Raw genomic sequence first — 19445 nt, forward strand, 5'->3', positions numbered from 1 at the left:
GAGAAGTGGAGCATCGTGAGGTTATCCGTGGGCTTGCGGTACAGTGAGGTGCTGAGGTGACCGTCTTGATGGAGATGCATGTGTCCAAGAATGCAACCGATTCTGGAGAGTAGTCCATGGTGAGTCTGATGGTGGGATGGAACTTGTTGATGTCATCATGGAGTGTTTGATGGGGACAGTGTAGAGGGAGCTTTACTCTGTATCTAACCCCGTGCTGTACCTGTCCTGGGAGTGTTTAATGGGGACAGTGTAGAGGGAGCTTTACTCTGTATCTAACCGGTGCTGTACCTGTCCTGGGAGTGTTTGATGGGGTCAGCGTAGAGGGAACTTTACTCTGTATCTAACTCTGTGCTGTACCTCCCCTGGGAGTATTTGATGGGGAGAGTGTGGAGGGAGGTTTGCTCTGTATCTCACCCCGTGCTGTACCTGTCCTGGGAGTGTTTGGTGGGGACAGTGTAGAGGGAGCTAAACTCTGTATCTAACCTCATGCTGTTCCTGTCATGGGAGAGTTTGATGGGGACAGTGTAAAATGTCAGTGCTGAGGGAGCGTCGCACAGTCGGAGAGTCAATGCCGAGGGAGCACCAAACTCTTGGAGGGTCAGTGTCAAGGGCGTGCCGCACTGTCGGAGGGTCAGTGCTAAGGGAGCACCACACTGTTGGAGGGTCAGTGCTGAGGTAGCGCCGCACTGTGGGAGGGTCAGTGCTGAGGGAGCGCCGCACTGTGGGAGGGGCAGTGCTGAGGGAGTGTCGCACTGTGGGAGTGTCAGTGCTGAGGGAGCGCCGCACTGTGGGAGGGTCAGTGCTGAGGGAGCGCCGCACTGTGGGAGTGTCAGTACAGAGGGAGCGCCGCACTGTAGGAGGGTCAGTGCAGAGGGAGCCCCGCACTGTGGGAGGGTCAGTACAGAGGGAGCGCCGCACTGTGGGAGGGTCAGTGCTGAGGGAGCGCCGCACTGTGGGAGGGGCAGTGCTGAGGGAGTGTCGCACTGTGGGAGTGTCAGTACAGAGGGAGCGCCGCACTGTAGGAGGGTCAGTGCAGCGGGAGCGCCGCACTGTGGGAGGGTCAGTGCTGAGGGAGGGCCTCACTGTGGGAGGGTCAGTGCTGAGGGAGCGCCGCACTGTGTGAGGGTCAGTGCTGAGTGAGCGCCGCACTGTGCGAGGGTCAGTGCTGAGGGAGTGCCGCACTGTGGGGGGGTCAGTGCTGAGGGAGCGCCGCACTGTCGGAGGGTCAGTGCTGAGAAAGTGCCGCACACTGTGGGAGGGTCAGTGTTGAGGGAGCGCCGCACTGTGGGCGGTTCAGTGCTGAGGGAGCACCGCACTGTGGGAGGGTCAGTGCTGAGGGAGCGCCGCACTCTGGGAGGGTCAGTGCTGAGGGAGCGCCACACTGTGGGAGGGTCAGTGCTGAGGGAGCGCCGCACTGTGGGAGGGTCAGTGCTGAGGGAGCGTCACACTGTGGGAGGGTCGGTGCTGAGGGAGTGCCGCACTGCGGGAGGGTCAGTGCTGAGGGAGCACTGCACTGTAGGAGGGTCAGTGCTGAGGGAGCGCCGCACTGTGGGAGGGTCAGTGCTGAGGGAGCGCCGCACTGTAGGAGGGTCAGTGCTGAGGGAGCGCCGCACTGTGGGAGGGTCAGTGCTGAGGGAGCACTGCACTGTGGGAGGGTCAGTGCTGAGGGAGCGCCGCACTGTGGGAGGGTCAGTGCTGAGGGAGCGCCGCACTGTGGGAGGGTTAGTGCTGAGGGAGCGCCGCACTGTGGGAGGGTCAGTGCTGAGGGAGCGCCGCACTGTGTGAGGGTCAGTGCTGAGGGAGTGCCGCACTGTGGGGGGGTCAGTGCTGAGGGAGCGCCGCACTGTCGGAGGGTCAGTGCTGAGGAAGTGCCGCACACTGTGGGAGGGTAAGTGTTGAGGGAGCGCCGCACTGTGGGCGGTTCAGTGCTGAGGGAGCACCGCACTGTGGGAGGGTCAGTGCTGAGGGAGCGCCGCACTGTGGGAGGGTCAGTGCTGAGGGAGCGTCACACTGTGGGAGGGTCAGTGCTGAGGGAGCACTGCATTGTGGGAGGGTCAGTGCTGAGGGAGCACCGCACTGTGGGAGGGTCAGTGCTGAGGGAGCGCCACTCTGTGGGAGGGTCAGTGCTGAGGGAGCGCCGCACTGTGGGAGGGTCGGTGCTGAGGGAGTGCCGCACTGCGGGAGGGTCAGTGCTGAGGGAGTGCCGCACTGCGGGAGGGTCAGTGCTGAGGGAGCACTGCACTGTAGGAGGGTCAGTGCTGAGGGAGCGCCGCACTGTGGGAGGGTCAGTGCTGAGGGAGCGCCGCACTGTAGGAGGGTCAGTGCTGAGGGAGCGCCGCACTGTGGGAGGGTCAGTGCTGAGGGAGCACTGCACTGTGGGAGGGTCAGTGCTGAGGGAGCGCCGCACTGTGGGAGGGTCAGTGCTGAGGGAGCGCCGCACTGTGGGAGGGTCAATGCTGAGGGAGCGCCGCACTGTGGGAGGGTTAGTGCTGAGGGAGCGCCGCACTGTGGGAGGGTCAGTGCTGAGGGAGCACCACACTGTGGGAGGGTCAGTGCTGAGGGAGCGCCGCACTGTCAGAGGGTCAGTGCTGAGGGAGCGCCGCACTGTGGGAGGGTCAGTGCTGAGGGAGCGCCGCACTGTAGGAGGGTCAGTGCTGAGGGAGCGCCGCACTGTGGGAGGGTCAGTGCTGAGGGAGCGCCGCACTGTGGGAGGGTCAGTGCTGAGGGAGCACTGCACTGTGGGAGGGTCAGTGCTGAGGGAGCGCCGCACTGTGGGAGGGTCAGTGCTGAGGGAGCGCCGCACTGTGGGAGGGTCAATGCTGAGGGAGCGCCGCACTGTGGGAGGGTTAGTGCTGAGGGAGCGCCGCACTGTGGGAGGGTCAGTGCTGAGGGAGCACCACACTGTGGGAGGGTCAGTGCTGAGGGAGCGCCGCACTGTCAGAGGGTCAGTGCTGAGGGAGCGCCGCACTGTGGGAGGGTCAGTGCTGAGGGAGCGCCGCACTGTAGGAGGGTCAGTGCTGAGGGAGCGCCGCACTGTGGGAGGGTCAGTGCTGAGGGAGCTCTGCACTGTGGGAGGGTCAGTGCTGAGGGAGCACCGCACTGTGGGAGGGTCAGTGCTGAGGGAGCACTGCATTGTGGGAGGGTCAGTGCTGAGGGAGCACCGCACTGTGGGAGGGTCAGTGCTGAGGGAGCGCCACACTGTGGGAGGGTCAGTGCTGAGGGAGTGCCGCACTGTGGGGGGGTCAGTGCTGAGGGAGCGCCGCACTGTCGGAGGGTCAGTGCTGAGGAAGTGCCGCACACTGTGGGAGGGTAAGTGTTGAGGGAGCGCCGCACTGTGGGCGGTTCAGTGCTGAGGGAGCACCGCACTGTGGGAGGGTCAGTGCTGAGGGAGCGCCGCACTGTGGGAGGGTCAGTGCTGAGGGAGCGCCGCACTGTGGGAGGGTCAGTGCTGAGGGAGCGCCGCACTGTGGGAGGGTCAGTGCTGAGGGAGCGTCACACTGTGGGAGGGTCAGTGCTGAGGGAGCGTCACACTGTGGGAGGGTCAGTGCTGAGGGAGCACTGCATTGTGGGAGGGTCAGTGCTGAGGGAGCACCGCACTGTGGGAGGGTCAGTGCTGAGGGAGCGCCACTCTGTGGGAGGGTCAGTGCTGAGGGAGCGCCGCACTGTGGGAGGGTCGGTGCTGAGGGAGTGCCGCACTGCAGGAGGGTCAGTGCTGAGGGAGTGCCGCACTGCGGGAGGGTCAGTGCTGAGGGAGCACTGCACTGTAGGAGGGTCAGTGCTGAGGGAGCGCTGCACTGTGGGAGGGTCAGTGCTGAGGGAACGCCGCACTGTAGGAGGGTCAGTGCTGAGGGAGCGCCGCACTGTGGGAGGGTCAGTGCTGAGGGAGCACTGCACTGTGGGAGGGTCAGTGCTGAGGGAGCGCCGCACTGTGGGAGGGTCAGTGCTGAGGGAGCGCCGCACTGTGGGAGGGTCAATGCTGAGGGAGCGCCGCACTGTGGGAGGGTTAGTGCTGAGGGAGCGCCGCACTGTGGGAGGGTCAGTGCTGAGGGAGCACCACACTGTGGGAGGGTCAGTGCTGAGGGAGCGCCGCACTGTGGGAGGGTCAGTGCTGAGGGAGCGCCGCACTGTGGGAGGGTCAGTGCTGAGGGAGCGCCGCACTGTAGGAGGGTCAGTGCTGAGGGAGCGCCGCACTGTGGGAGGGTCAGTGCTGAGGGAGCTCTGCACTGTGGGAGGGTCAGTGCTGAGGGAGCACCGCACTGTGGGAGGGTCAGTGCTGAGGGAGCGCCGCACTGTGGGAGGGTTAGTGCTGAGGGAGCGCCGCCCTGTGGGAGGGTCAGTGCTGAGGGAGCGCCGCACTGTGTGAGGGTCAGTGCTGAGGGAGTGCCGCACTGTGGGGGGGTCAGTGCTGAGGGAGCGCCGCACTGTCGGAGGGTCAGTGCTGAGAAAGTGCCGCACACTGTGGGAGGGTAAGTGTTGAGGGAGCGCCGCACTGTGGGCGGTTCAGTGCTGAGGGAGCACCGCACTGTGGGAGGGTCAGTGCTGAGGGGGCGCCGCACTCTGGGAGGGTCAGTGCTGAGGGAGCGCCGCACTGTGGGAGGGTCAGTGCTGAGGGAGCGCTGCACTGTGGGAGGGTCAGTGCTGAGGGAGCGTCACACTGTGGGAGGGTCAGTGCTGAGGGAGGTCACACTGTGGGAGGGTCAGTGCTGAGGGAGCACTGCATTGTGGGAGGGTCAGTGCTGAGGGAGCACCGCACTGTGGGAGGGTCAGTGCTGAGGGAGCGCCACACTGTGGGAGGGTCAGTGCTGAGGGAGCGCCGCACTGTGGGAGGGTCGATGCTGAGGGAGTACCGCACTGCGGGACGGTCAGTGCTGAGGGAGTGCCGCACTGCGGGAGGGTCAGTGCTGAGGGAGCACTGCACTGTAGGAGGGTCAGTGCTGAGGGAGCGCCGCACTGTGGGAGGGTCAGTGCTGAGGGAGCGCCGCACTGTAGGAGGGTCAGTGCTGAGGGAGCGCCGCACTGTGGGAGGGTCAGTGCTGAGGGAGCACTGCACTGTGGGAGGGTCAGTGCTGAGGGGCGCCGCACTGTGGGAGGGTCAGTGCTGAGGGAGCGCCGCACTGTGGGAGGGTCAATGCTGAGGGAGCGCCGCACTGTGGGAGGGTTAGTGCTGAGGGAGCGCCGCACTGTGGGAGGGTCAGTGCTGAGGGAGCGCCGCACTGTGGGAGGGTCAGTGCTGAGGGAGTGCCGCACTGTGGGAGGGTCAGTGCTGAGGGAGCGCCGCACTGTGGGAGGGTCAGTGCTGAGGGAGCGCCGCACTGTGGGAGGGTCAGTGCTGAGGGAGCGCCGCACTGTGGGAGGGTCAGTGCTGAGGGAGCGCCGCACTGTGGGAGGGTCAGTGCTGAGGGAGCGCCGCACTGTGGGAGGGTCAGTGCTGAGGGAGCACTGCACTGCCTTGCGAGGTGAGCCTGAATTACCCCAAGGTTTCCACTGGCTGGAGTACGGGTGGAGATGGGGTTGGGGGTTTCCTTGGTGACCACAGGTTCGATATCTCACCCTGAACCAACAACAGTGAACATGGAACAGCAGATGTGGGTCATGGATCTGATTGGTATTTTGTGGGATCTTGCTGTGCCTGAATGCTCTGGCCCTGTTTCCTGTATCATCACGGTGACAGCGCCTCTCACCCCGTCTCCGCCTGCTGCCCGGCGCGTTGAGACTGACGATCCGTGACTGACCTCATTCCCGATCCTCCCAATCTGATTGGTCATCTGCGTCTCCAGAAAATGCACCAGCTTCCTGTGATGTTCCCGCCCTGACCCCAAGAGTGAGCAACGGAGAGGCCATTCAGCCCCTCTCGAGCCTGTTACACAGGAACAGGAGGAGGCCATTCAGCCCCTCTCGAGCCTGTTACACAGGAACAGGAGGAGGCCATTCAGCCCCTCTCGAGCCTGTTACACAGGAACAGGAGGAGGCCATTCAGCCCCTCTCGAGCCTGTTACACAGGAACAGGAGGAGGCCATTCAGCCCCTCTCGAGCCTGTTACACAGGAACAGGAGGAGGCCATTCAGCCCCCCTCTCGAGCCTGTTACACAGGAGCAGGAGGAGGCCATTCAGCCCCTCTCGAGCCTGTTACACAGGAACAGGAGGAGGCCATTCTGCTTCTCTCAAGCCTGTCTCACCAATTAATCAGATCAGGGCTGATCCGTATCTTAGCTCCATCTACCCATCTCGATTCCGTGACCCTTGACCTGCTCCCCCCGCAACTACCCAACAAATATCTATCAGTCTCATAGTTGAAATTTCCAATTGTCCCCCCTCCCCCCACCTCACACCCACCCCCACCTCACACCCACCCCCGCAGCCTCGACAACCTTTTTTGGGAGAGAGTTCCAGATTTCCGCTCCCCTTTGTGTGGGGTCGGGCTTCCTGGCCCCCCTCTTGGACGGCCTGACTCTCATCAGGCCCCCCTGACCCCCCCCTGTTGTGGACTCTCCCACCCACCAGCGACGCCGTTTCTCTCTATCAACCCTATCGAATCCTTTAATCATCTTCAATCTCCTTCGATCAGATCACCCCCTCAATCAGAGTCACAGAGAGTCAAAGAACAAAGAAAATTACAGCACAGGAACAGGCCCTTCGGCCCTCCAAGCCTGCACCGACCATGCTGCCCGACTGAACTAAAACCCCCTACCCTTCCGGGGACCGTATCCCTCTATTCCCATCCTATTCATGTATTTGTCAAGGCGCTCCTTAAAAGTCACTTTCATATCTGCTTCCACTACCTCCCCTGGCAGTGAGTTCCAGGCACCCACCACCTTCTCTGCAAAAGAAAAGCTGCCTCGTTCAACTTCTTTAAACCTTGCCCCTTGCATTTTAAACCTGTGCCCCCTAGTAATTGACTCTTCCACCCTGGGAAAAGCTTCTGACTCTCCACTCTGTCCATGCTCCCCCCTCCAATAATCTTGTAGACTTCTATCAGGTCTCCCCTCAACCTCCGTGGTTCCAGTGAGAACAAACCGAGTTTCTCCAACCTCCCCTCATAGCTGATGCCCTCCATACCAGGCAACATCCTGGTAAATCTTTTCTGTACCCTCTCCAAAGCCTCCACATCCTTCTGGTAGTGTGGCGACCAGAATTGAACACTATATTCCAAGTGCGGTCTAACTAAGGTTCTATAAAGCTGCAACATGACTTGCCAATTTTTAAACTCAATGCCCCAATAGTCATAGAGATATACAGCATGGAAACAGGCCATTCGGCCCAACTTGTCCATTCCGGCCATGTTTCCTAAACTGAACTGGTCCCATTTGGCCGTGTTTGGCCCATATCCCTCTAAACCTTTCCCATCCATGTATCTGTCCAAATATCTTTTAAATATTGTAATTGTGACCGCCTCAGCTCCCTCTTCTGACAGCTCATTCCATACACGCACCACCCTCTGTGTGAAAAAAGTTGCCCCTCGGGTCCCTCTCACCTTAAACCTACGCCCTCTAGTTTTGGACTCCCCTACCCTGTAGAAAAGATATTAGCTATTCACCTTGTCTATGCCCCCCATGATTTTATAAACCTCTATAAGGTCACCCCTCATCCTCCTATGCTCCAGGGAAAAAAGTCCCAGTATTCAGCCTCTCTTTATAATTCAAAGCTTCCAGTCCCGGTAACATCCTTGTAAATCTTTTTTGCACCCTTTCCAGTTTAATCACATCCTTCCTATGGCAGAGTGATCGGAATTGTGCACACTATTCCAGATGTGGCCTGACCAATGTCTTGTACAGTTGTAACAGAACACCCCAACTCCTGTACTCAAAGCTCTGACTGATGCAGGCAAGTGTGCCAAACACCTTCTTCATATCCCTGTCTACCTGTGACGCCACTTTCAAGGAACTATGTACCTGCACCCTCTCGGTCCCTCTGTTCAGCAACACTCCCCAGGGCCCTACCATTAACTGTACAAGTCCTGCCCTGGTTCGTCTGACCAAAATGCAACCCCTCACATTTATCTGAATTCAACTCCATCTGCCGTTCCTCGGCCCACTAGCCCAGTTATAGAATCGTAGAATCCCGACAGTGCAGAAGGAGGCCTTTGGCCCATCACTTCTGTACCGACCACAATCCCACCCAGGCCCTATTCCCGTAACCCTTATTTAGGGGAGCTATACAATAAATGGCAGAACCATCAGGAGTATAGACACACAGAGGGACCTGGGTGTACAAGTCCACAGACCCTTAAAGGTGGCAGCACAGGTGGAGAGGGTGGTGAAGAAGGTATGTGGCATACTTGCCTTTATTGGACGGGGTATAGAATATAAAAGTTGGCACATGATGTTGCAGCTGTATAGAACGATGGTTAGGCCACATTTGGAATACTGCGTCCAGTTCTGGTCGCCACACTACCAGAAGGACGTGGAGGCTTTGGAGAGAGTACAGAGAAGGTTTACCAGGATGTTGCCTGGTATGGAGGGTCTTAGCTATGAGGAGAGATTAGGTAAAACTGGGGTTGTTCTCCCTGGAAAGACGGAGGATGGGGGGGTGACCTAATAGAGGTGTATAAAATTATGAAGGGCATAGATAGAGTGAACAGTGGGAAGCTTTTTCCCAGGTCGGAGGTGACGAACACAAGGGGTCACGGGTTCAAGGTGAGGGGGCAAGGTTCAAAACAGGTGTCAGGGGGACGTATTTTACACAGAGGGTGGTGGGGGCCTGGAATGCACTGCCAAGCAAGGTGATTGAGGCGGACATGCTGGGATCGTTTAAGACTTATCTAGATAGCCACACGAACAGACTGGGAATAGAGGGATACAAATGAATGGTCTAGTTGGGCACATGAGCAGCGCAGGCTTGGAGGGCCGAAGGGCCTGTTCCTGTGCTGTACTGTTCTTTGTTCTTTGTTATTTACCCTGCTTATCCCCCTGACACTAAGGCGCAATTTAGCACGGCCAATCCACCTAACCCGCACATCTTTGGACTGTGGGAGGAAACTGGAGCAGCCGGAGGAAACCCACGCAGACACGGGGAGAACGTGCAAACTCCACACAGAGGCCGGAATCGAACCCGGGTCCCTGACGCTGTGAGGCAGCAGTGCTAACCACTGTGCCCTTTTGTGTGGGGAATAATCAAGATTATTCACTTCGACACTGGAGGAAGACAAGAACCCCAGTGCCTCTCCCATCCTGTGACCCCACCCTCCACTCCCCCACCCCCAGCTACTCCCACGCCCACCCCAAAGCCACCCCACCCCACCCATCTGACGCCCACATCCAATTCCCGCGTTGCGTTGTGGGGGAGGGAGACGGAAGAGAAAGTTTTGCAGTCCACACAAATCCCAAGCCGGGAGAAGAGCAAACACTTTTATCTTTATTATTACGATTGACAACAAAGAATCACTGTGCACAAGATGGCGTGAGGGCTGCGAGCTATTCGGCCAAGGGGGGAGGCGGGGGGGGGGGGGGGGGGGCGGCACGCACCACCGCCCCCCCCACCACCCCCACCCCACCCCGCGCTAATCCCCCCTCCCTCCCCACAGAAGCTGGTGATCACAACGGGGGACACAGAAACACAGACTCAGGGGGAAAAAATAAAGAGAAATTTGCCGCAATTACAGGTTGGGGAGCGCCCCCTCTGATAAACAGCAGCCCCTCGGCCACTCCCCCCACTAACCCTTCATTTGTGTCACGATTAGAGATATAATATATATATATAAATATTCCATTCATCTTCTGGGCAGTGGTTGGCACAATTTAATCGGGCAGGAATTTGATGAAGCGCTCTGCCAGTTCTGCCCCCTGGTACCCCGAGTAGCGTCTGTTCCGGATGAGTGTCCCCGGCTCCGGCAAATGCCCCTCGATTCGCTTCATCCGCTGCAGGCCCTGGGCCTCCTTGGCTGCCGAAGGATAGCCGATACCCTCCTGCGCTCCCCCCTCCTCTTCCCCCCCGTCCTCCTCCTCCCCGTCAAGGCCCCCCAGTCGTTTGACACGCAGCAGATTGGTGCGTCCCCCTGAGCCACTGCCCCTCTCCTGGGGCAAGGCTCTCCTCACGCGCCTGGGGCCTGGGCCCTCGGGCAGGGAGGGCAGCAGATCGCGGCGGGCCAGCCGCTGGGTGCCGGCGTCCAGGTTGGCGAGGATGCGGCCCACCAGATAGCGCACGACCTGCTCTTCCAGCTCCCCGCCACCCTCCCCCGCCATTTCCTCCAGGCCCGGGCGCCCCGGGGGCAGGTAGGCCGGCTGGCGGTTACCGTAGCGACCAGCTGCCAGCTCATCGTAGTCGGGGTAGCCGTTGCGCGGCTCAGGCCCAGCCTCATTGTCGGTGGCCTCACCCCCGCCGCCGGGGTAGGCCTCAGGCAGGCCCAGCTCGCTCCAGGCCTGCAGCAGGTTGGCTAGGTAGGCCGCCTCCTGGTCTCGTCGCCGGCTGTCCTCCAGCAGTCTCTGCAGGGCCTCGCCCAGCCTCTCATCGCCGTCCTTCCGGCCCCAGCCTGGCTTCACCTCGGCCTGGCTCAGCAACAGGCCCTGTCGCTCCAGCAGCTCCCGCTCCCGGGGACCAAGGCCCAGTCGGGCCATAGCCGCCTGGCTGGCCAGCGGTGCGTAGAAGGCCTCATTGCGGGCAGCCTCGCCAGAGGGGTAGGCAAACATCTCACCCTCATAGGGCAGTGCGTCCCGTCGGAACCTGGTAACCACCAATCCGGTCTCATCATCCACTGGGACCCTTGACATGGCCAGAGGCTAAAGGACAGAGAGAGAGAGAGAAAGGAGAGTTAGAAATGGGACCCTTCAGGGACAAAGAGACAATATCCAAATCTAATACTGTCCCGAACATCATTTAAAGAATTTAGTTTGATGATAATAGATCACCATTATTGGCGGGTCAGCGGTGAGGGAGCGCCACATTGTCGGAGGGTCAGTGCTGGGAGAGTGCCGCACTGTGGGAGGGTCAGTGCTGGGGGAGTGCCGCACTGTGGGAGGGTCAGTGCAGAGGGAGCGCCGCACTGTGGGAGGGTCAGTGCTGGGGGAGTGCCGCACTGTGGGAGGGTCAGTGCTGGGGGAGTGCCGCACTGTGGGAGGGTCAGTGTGAGGGAGCGCCGCACTGCGGGAGGGTCAGTGCTGAGGGAGCGCCACATTGTCGGAGGGTCAGTGCTGAGGGAGCGCCGCACTGTGGGAGGGTCAGTGCTGAGGGAGCGCCGCACTGTCTGAGGGTCAGTGCTGAGGGAGCGCCGCACTGTGGGAGGGTCAGTGATGAGCGAGCGCCGCACTGTGGGAGGGTCAGTGATGAGGGAGCGCCGCACTGTGGGAGGGTCAGTGCTGAGGGAGCGCCGCACTGTGGGAGGGTCAGTGCTGAGGGAGCGCCGCACTGTGGGAGGGTCAGTGCTGTGGGAGCGCCGCACTGTGGGAGGGTCAGTGCTGTGGGAGTGCCGCACTGTGGGAGGGTCAGTGCTGTGGGAGCGCTGCACTGTGGGAGGGTCAGTGCTGAGGGAGCGCTGCACTGTGGGAGGGTCAGTGCTGAGGGAGCGCCACACTGTGGGAGAGTCAGTGCTGTGGGAGCGCCGCACTGTGGGAGTGTCAGTGCTGAGGGAGCGCCGCACTGTGGGAGGGTCAGTGCTGAGGGAGCGCCGCACTGTGGGAGTGTCAGTGCTGAGGGAGCGCCGCACTGTGGGAGTGTCAGTGCTGAGGGAGCGCCGCACTGTGGGAGGGTCAGTGCTGAGGGAGTGCCGCACTGTGGGAGGGTCAGTGCTGTGGGAGCGCCGCACTGTCAATTGAAATATGTTCAGAACCCTTCCTGTTGACTGATGCTCAATTTTGGCCCAAGTGTCTGGAGATACAGGTGTAACGGTTGAATGTATGTTACGATGTGTCGCCACGGATGGAGTGTGAGACAAGAGTTACACCATCACCACCATCGCTTCGGGACAAAATGGCTGCTGGGCTGACTGACTTCATCCATCATCACTACCCTCTGACTGAACCTTGTCAACTGATAGTCCTGACCTAAAGGGATTCAGGGCACAAGACCCCTCCTCAAGTCTGTATGGCAGTTGTCATAGAGCACACGTGGCGACAGGTCCGCGCACAGCAAGATCCCAGTGCTAGCAGTGTGAGGGAGGACACCGCACCTTTACCTTACAAAGGAGGGTTATCTGCTTGGGGGGTGGAGGGTGCCTGTTCGGTCCCCCAGGACTTGGGGAAGAACTCGGACATAGCACCGTGCCCCGACAGAGCGAGGGGCTATATAAATGCAGGGCTGGATTCTATCCTCATAAGATGGACCTTCCTGGGGGGCTCACATTGTCCTGTGTCGCGATAAAACCATTCCCCCCTCCTCCCCTCACTACAGCCTGCAGTGTTGACAGGACTGTACAGATGGAGGGTTCGCAACGTCTTGCAAAGATCGGCATTTTCACCGGTTGCTGGGTAACTTCCTCTGAACAGAAGGGCCACAGAATGTGGACTTTGATATCAGTGGTTGACAAACACAATTAAATGGCCAATCGCGCCCATTCTGGTTAGCTGTTCCAAACTGTTTGCGCAGCCAAGCATGGTATCCAAGGAGACTGGGGTTCAATATCGTGGATCGATCTCTGTTACTCATCATAAGTCTGCTTCTGAGTCACAAAGCCATCTCCCGCAACACCCACTCCAAGCTTATGAGTCCCATAAATCAGACTGACATACCTCAGTGCTGAGGGAGTGCCCATTGTCAGAGGGTCAGTGCTGAGGGAGCGCCGCACCGTGGGAGGGTCAGTGCTGAGGGAGTGCCCATTGTCAGAGGGTCAGTGCTGAGGGAGTGCCGCACTGTGGGAGGGTCAGTGCTGAGGGAGTGCCGCACTGTGGGAGGGTCAGTGCTGAGGGAGCGCCGCACCGTGGGAGGGTCAGTGCTGAGGGAGTGCCGCACTGTGGGAGGGTCAGTGCTGAGGGAGCGCCGCACTGTGGGAGGGTCAGTGCTGAGGGAGCGCCGCACTGTGGGAGTGTCAGTGCTGAGGGAGCGCCGCACTGTGGGAGGGTCAGTGCTGAGGGAGCGCCGCACTGTGGGAGTGTCAGTGCTGAGGGAGCGCCGCACTGTGGGAGTGTCAGTGCTGAGGGAGCGCCGCACTGTGGGAGGGTCAGTGCTGAGGGAGCGCCGCACTGTGGGAGTGTCAGTGCTGAGGGAGCGCCGCACTGTGGGAGTGTCAGTGCTGAGGGAGCGCCGCACTGTGGGAGGGTCAGTGCTGAGGGAGTGCCGCACTGTGGGAGGGTCAGTGCTGTGGGAGCGCTGCACTGTCAATTGAAATATGTTCAGAACCCTTCCTGTTGACTGATGCTCAATTTTGGCCCAAGTGTCTGGAGATACAGGTGTAACGGTTGAATGTATGTTACGATGTGTCGCCACGGATGGAGTGTGAGACAAGAGTTACACCATCACCACCATCGCTTCGGGACAAAATGGCTGCTGGGCTGACTGACTTCATCCATCATCACTACCCTCTGACTGAACCTTGTCAACTGATAGTCCTGACCTAAAGGGATTCAGGGTCAGGGCTGAGGGAGCACCGCCTTGTCTGAGGGTCAGGGCTGAGGGAGTGCCTCACTGTCGGGGGTCAGGGCTGAGGGAGCGTCGCCTTGTCTGAGGGTCAGGGCTGAGGGAGTGCCTCACTGTCGGGGGTCAGGGCTGGGAGACTGCCACACAGTCGGAGGGTCAGTGCTGAGGGAGCTCTGCACTGTTGAAGGGTCAGTGCTGGGGAAGCGCCGCACTGTGGGAGGGTCTGTGTTGAGGGAGCGCCGCACTGTCGGAGGGTCAATGCGTAAAGTGTATAAAAATAAAAGCTCCTGGTGTAGGGGATTAAATATTGCCGTGGATTGAAGATTTACTGGATAACAGGAAAGAGAGAGTATGCATAAATGGGCCATTTTCTGGTTAGCAGAATGTGTGCCACAGGGATCAATGCAGGGCCCTCACCTTTTTACTTGTATAAAGTGACTTGGATGAAGGGACCGAAGGGACTGTTGCTAAATCTGCTGCAACACCAAGATAGGTAGGAGAGTAAATTGTGAAGGGGACGTAAGGAGGCTACAAAGGGGCAGAGATTTAATGAATGGTCAAAGATCGGGCAAGTGGAGAATAATGTGGACAAATGTGAAATGGTCCATTTGGCTGGAAGAATAAAAGAAGCCGATTGTCTAAATGGTGAGAGATTGCAGAGCTCTGAGGTGTAGAGGGAGCTGGGTGTCCTGGCAAGTTATTAGGAAAGCTCATAGAATGTTATCATTTATTGGGGGGGGGCGGATTGGGAATATTAGGGAGGCTATTATTCAGTTGTGCAGGGAATTGGTGAGACCACATCTGGAGTATTGTGTACAGTATCGGTCCCCTTATTTAAGGAAAAATGTAAATGTGTTGGAAGAAGTTCAGAGAAGTTTTACTAAACTAATATCCAGAATGGGCAGGTTGTCTTATTAGGAAGGGTTGGACATCCTATTCTTGTATCCGTTCTCTCAACACTGTCCCCATCAAACACTCCCAGGACAGGTACAGCACGGGGTTAGATACAGAGTAAAGCTCCCTCTACACTGTTCCCATCAAACACTCCCAGGACAGGTACAGCACGGGGTTAGATACAGAGTAAAGCTCCCTCTACACTGTTCCCATCAAACACTCCCAGGACAGGTACAGCACGGGGTTAGATACAGAGTAAAGCTCCCTCTACACTGTCCCCATCAAACACTCCCAGGACAGGTACAGCACGGGGTTAGATACAGAGTAAAGCTCCCTCTACACTGTTCCCATCAAACACTCCCAGGACAGGTACAGCTCGGAGTTAGATGCAGAGTAAAGCTCACTCTACACTGTCCCCCATCAAACACTCCCAGGACAGGTACAGCACGGGGTTAGATGCAGAGTAAAGCTTCCTCGACACTATCCCCATCAAACACTCCCAGGACAGGTACAGCACGGGGTTAGATACAGAGCAAAGCTCCCTCTACACTGTCCCCATCAAACACTCCCAGGACAGGTACAGCACAGGGTTAGATACAGAGTAAAGCTCCCTCTACACTGTCCCCGTCAAACACTCCCAGGACAGGTACAGCACGGGGTTAGATACAGAGTAAAGCTCCCTCTACACTGTCCCCATCAAACACTCCCAGAACAGGTACAGCACAGGGTTAAAATTGCAACGTCTTCTAATTCTTGTGTTGACTTAGTCCCAATTTTGTGTCCATTGCTGTGGTTTTGGAGAAGGTGTGACAGTGAGAGAGAGGCGTAAAATGTGTGAGAGCGTGAGTGAGAGAGTGAGGGAGGGACAGAGAGAGAGAGGGAGAAACAGGGATATGGAGAAAAACAGAGAGCGAAAGAGAGAGAGACAGAGCGATAACGAGACAGAGAGAGAGAGAGAAATGGAGAAAAGAGAGAGAGAGACAGGGAAAGAACGATAGACAGAGAGAGAGAGGGAGAGAATGAGTGAGAGACACAGAGAGAAAGAGAGACACAGAGGACAGAGAGACTGAGAAAGAGAGAGTGAGAGAGGAGGGACAGAGACTGAGAGAGACAGACAAAGGCAAAGAGAGACAGAAAGACGGGGGGGGGGGGGGGGTGGGACGACGCAAAGACTGAGAAAGAGGGACATAGAGAGACAGACAGAAAGAGAGCGTGAGAGGCAGACAGAGAGGGGGGGGGGACAGAGAGACTGAGGAAGAGAGACAGAAAGACAGAGAGAAAAAGGACAGAGAGACTGAGAGAGAGAGACTGAGACAGAAAAAAAAGTGTTGAAAGGCAGAGATAGGTTTGTGGGAGTGAGGCAGTGTGAGAGAGGGGATTGAGATGGAGGGAGACAGAGAGAAACTCAGCGGGTAATTGAGATATGAAGAAATGATTAGTTTCTAGATTCTGACTTCCTCGTCAATGAATGAGTCATTTTCCCAGCTCAATATCTCGAGACGTCACAACATTCCCTGATGCAGTTAAAGTCAGGAGACAAATTATTCTTTATAAAACCCGTCCAGAGTCATGAACTGAGAAACATTGACATGAATATCAGCTTTTTGTAACTCGCTGTGATTATTCCTGAGAAAAACCGAATCGATTGTGTCAAAGATCCCGATTGGGAATTTAGACTGCGGTGAATCGATCTGTTTATCAGCTGAGGGAGAAATGTAAATGTGGGAATGTTAGATGAAGGGTTGGGACCTGTTGAAAGCCTCTCCATTCTGCTGTTACATAACCAGAGGCTCGGAGTGAAACTGGAATGGTCCGTGCTGTTTGAGACTTGTGGTCACGTCCGCCCCAGAATCTGCTCCTGCAGTCTCTGAGACAAACAACACTGCTCAAACCGCTGAATGCGAGGGCTGAGATCAAAAGAAAAGAGAGAGAGAGAGTGAGAGTGAGGGGAGACAGAGAGAGATAGAGAGAGGGAGAGACAGAGAGAGGGAGAGACAGAGAGAGATAGAGAGAGGGAGAGAGACAGAGAGAGAGAGACAGAGAGAGAGAGAGACAGAGAGAGAGAGAGAGAGAGGGAGAGAGAGAGAGGGAGAGAGAGAGAGACAGAGAGAGGGAGAGAGAGAGAGACAGAGAGAGGGAGAGAGAGAGGGAAATAGACAGAGAGAGAGACAGAGAGAGAGAGAGGGAGAGAGACAGAGAGGGGGAGAGATAGAGAGACAGAGAGAGAGACAGAGAGAGAGGGAGACAGAGAGAGGGAGAGAGAGAGGGAGAGAGAGAGAGACAGAGAGAGGGAGAGAGAGAGGGAGAGAGAGAGAGGGAGAGAGACAGAGAGGGGGAGAGATAGAGAGACAGAGAGAGAGACAGAGAGAGAGGGAGACAGAGAGAGGGAGAGAGAGAGGGAGAGAGAGAGAGACAGAGAGAGGGAGAGAGAGAGACAGAGAGAGGGAGAGAGAGAGGGAAATAGACAGAGAGAGAGACAGAGAGAGAGAGAGGGAGAGAGACAGAGAGGGGGAGAGATAGAGAGACAGAGAGAGAGACAGAGAGAGAGGGAGACAGAGAGAGGGAGAGAGAGAGGGAGAGAGAGAGAGACAGAGAGAGGGAGAGAGAGAGGGAGAGAGAGAGAGACAGAGAGAGGGAGAGAGAGAGAGAGGGAAATAGACAGAGAGAGAGAGACAGAGAGAGAGACAGAGAGAGAGAGAGGGAGAGAGACAGAGAGAGGGAGAGATAGAGAGACAGAGAGAGAGAGACAGAGAGAGAGAGAGGGAGAGAGAGAGGGAGAGAGAGAGGGGGAAAGAGACAGAGAGAGAGAGACAGAGAGAGAGACAGAGAGAGAGACAGAGACAGAGAAAGAGGGAGAGAGAGAAAGAGACAGAGAGACAGAGAGGGCGACAGAGAGCGGAGAGACAGAGACAGAGCGAGAGAAGGAGAGAGAGAGAGAGAGATGGGGGGGGTGGAAGGGAGACAGAGGGTGAGAAAGAGACAGAGAGGGACAGAGAGAGGGAGAGAGAGACAGAGAGGGAGAAAGAGACAGAGAGAGAGAGGACGACAGAGAGCAAGGGAGAGAGAGAGCAATAGGGAAAGAGAGAGGGTCTCAGGAACAGCGGAGACGTGATTAGATTCGCTGAGGAGCGGCTGCACTGTGGCAGAGAGAGGTTTCAGCACCGCGGACAGCGGCTCCGACCAGGAGCTCTGTCTGAATGGGGGGCGCTCAGGCTGGTGCCTCCCGCCTGCAAGGGCTGCATGCAATCATTTATCCTTACCCCCCTCACCCTCTCACAAACCCCTCACCCCTCCCCTCACCCCCTCACTCCCCTTACCCCCCTCACGCTCTCACAAACCCCTCACCCCCTGACGCCCCCTCACTCCCCTTACCCCCCTCACGCTCTCACAAACCCCTCACCCCCTGACGCCCCCTCACTCCCCTTACCCCCCTCACGCTCTCACAAACCCCTCACCCCCTGACACCCCCTCACTCCCCTTACCCCCCTCACCCTCTCACAAACCCCTCACCCCCTCCCCTCACCCCCTGACTCCCCTCTTTCTGGCCAGTGGGTATGTTGACGAACTGCTTACCTTGCTGTGGGCTGGCTGGAAGGAGCTGAAGGTGATGCAGACAGACAGAAGCAGGGAGCAGAGACCAGGGCCCATCATCCCGAGCTGGTATGAGGCTGCCCAGGCAGACTGAGGAAGCAGGTGAATGGAGGATGGTGAGCGGGATGGGGGAGAGAGAGAGAGAGAGTGTGGCAGGGAATGAGAGGACAGCCCAGACGAGACTGGCTTACAAACTGCTGGGTGTGGACATCACAGGCAGAGGGAGGGGTGTACCAGGGGGAGGGGTGTAGGGGAGGGGTGTACCAGAGGGGAGGGGTGTACCAGGGGGGGAGGGGTGTACCAGGGGAGGGGTGTAGGGGAGGGGTGTACCAGAGGAGAGGGGTGTACCAGGGGGGAGGGGTGTACCAGGGGAGGGGTGTACCGGGGTAGGGGTGGACCGGAGGAGGGGCGTACCGGGGGAGGGGTGTACCAGGGGGAAGGGCGTTGCAGGGGGGAGGGGTGTACCAGGGGGGAGGGGTGTACCAGGGGGGAGGGGTGTACCAGGGGGGAGGGGTGTACCAGGGGGCAGGGTGTACCAGGGGGAGAGGTCTACCGGGGGGAGGGGTCTACTGGGGGGAGGGGTCTACCAGGGGGAGGGGTCTACCGGGGGAGGAGTGTACTGGGGGGAGGGGTCTACCAGGGGGGAGAGGTGTACCGGGGAGGGGTGTACCAGGGGGAGGGGTGTACCAGGGGGAGGGATATACTAGGGGTAGGGGGTGTACCGGGGAGAGGATTTACCAGGCGAGAGTGGTGTACCAGGGGGAGGGGTTTACCGGGGGAGGGAGTGATGAACCAGGGGGAAAGAGTATACCAGGGGAGTGGGTATACCAGCGGGAAGGTGTGTACATGGGGGTGGGGTGTACCGGGGGAGGGGAGTTCCAAGGGCAGCGTTATATAAGGAGTAGGATTATACCAGGAGTAAAGGTAGGGGTGTACTGGGGGGAGTGATGTACCAGGGGGAGAGGGGAGTACAGGGGGGGAAGGGTGTACCAGGACAGAGGAGTGTACCGGGTGAGTGGTGTACTGGGGCAGAGGGGTGTACCAAGGCAGAGAGGTGTATCGGGGGGGAGAGGTGTACCGGGGAGAGGGGTGTGGCAGGGAGGCAGGGGGGAGCGGTGTACTGAGGGGTGCGTATCAGGTTAGAGTGGTGTACAAAGGTGGGTATACATGGGGGAGGAGTGTTCCGGGGAGGGGTGTAACAGGGGAGAGGGGTGTGTGTACACACTCACACACATACACAGTCACAGACACACACACACACACTCACACACACATTTCCACTGACAAGCACACACTCACTAACCTTCATGCATGCACACAAACATGCAGCATTGCACACACACACCCACACTAACATACAGACGCTCACACAGAGAAATGTGCCATTGCTAATTCGTAAATGGTAAATGGGAACATTACTATCCAATTCAATTCACTCACATTGCACACAATCCCAATGG

The 19445-nt window shown here is 58.1% G+C and overlaps 1 protein-coding gene across 1 annotated transcript; it reads right to left on the bottom strand.

Moving 5' to 3' along the window:
- Positions 1 to 9734: 9734 nt before the first annotated feature.
- pcsk1nl (proprotein convertase subtilisin/kexin type 1 inhibitor, like) lies at positions 9735 to 18149 on the bottom strand. The gene is made up of 2 exons (XM_078206895.1): positions 17968 to 18149; positions 9735 to 10712 (listed from the first exon to the last, which is right to left on the bottom strand). The coding sequence occupies exons 1-2, from the start codon at positions 18043 to 18045 to the stop codon at positions 9735 to 9737; spliced, it is 1056 nt and encodes a 351-aa protein (XP_078063021.1). The 5' UTR covers positions 18046 to 18149.
- Positions 18150 to 19445: the final 1296 nt, after the last annotated feature.

The sequence above is a fragment of the Mustelus asterias genome, unplaced genomic scaffold (assembly GCF_964213995.1).
Source record: "Mustelus asterias unplaced genomic scaffold, sMusAst1.hap1.1 HAP1_SCAFFOLD_1864, whole genome shotgun sequence".
In the NCBI taxonomy this organism is placed as follows: Eukaryota; Metazoa; Chordata; class Chondrichthyes; order Carcharhiniformes; family Triakidae; genus Mustelus; species Mustelus asterias.

What these genes read in the sequence shown, in the direction of transcription:
- pcsk1nl (XM_078206895.1), bottom strand. Translation starts at nt 18,045, where the DNA reads ATGATGGGCCCTGGTCTCTGCTCCCTGCTTCTGTCTGTCTGCATCACC. An exon ending in TCCAGCCAGCCCACAGCAAG is followed by an intron (nt 10,713 to 17,967) that starts GTAAGCAGTTCG and finishes TCTGTCCTTTAG; the next exon opens with CCTCTGGCCATGTCAAGGGT.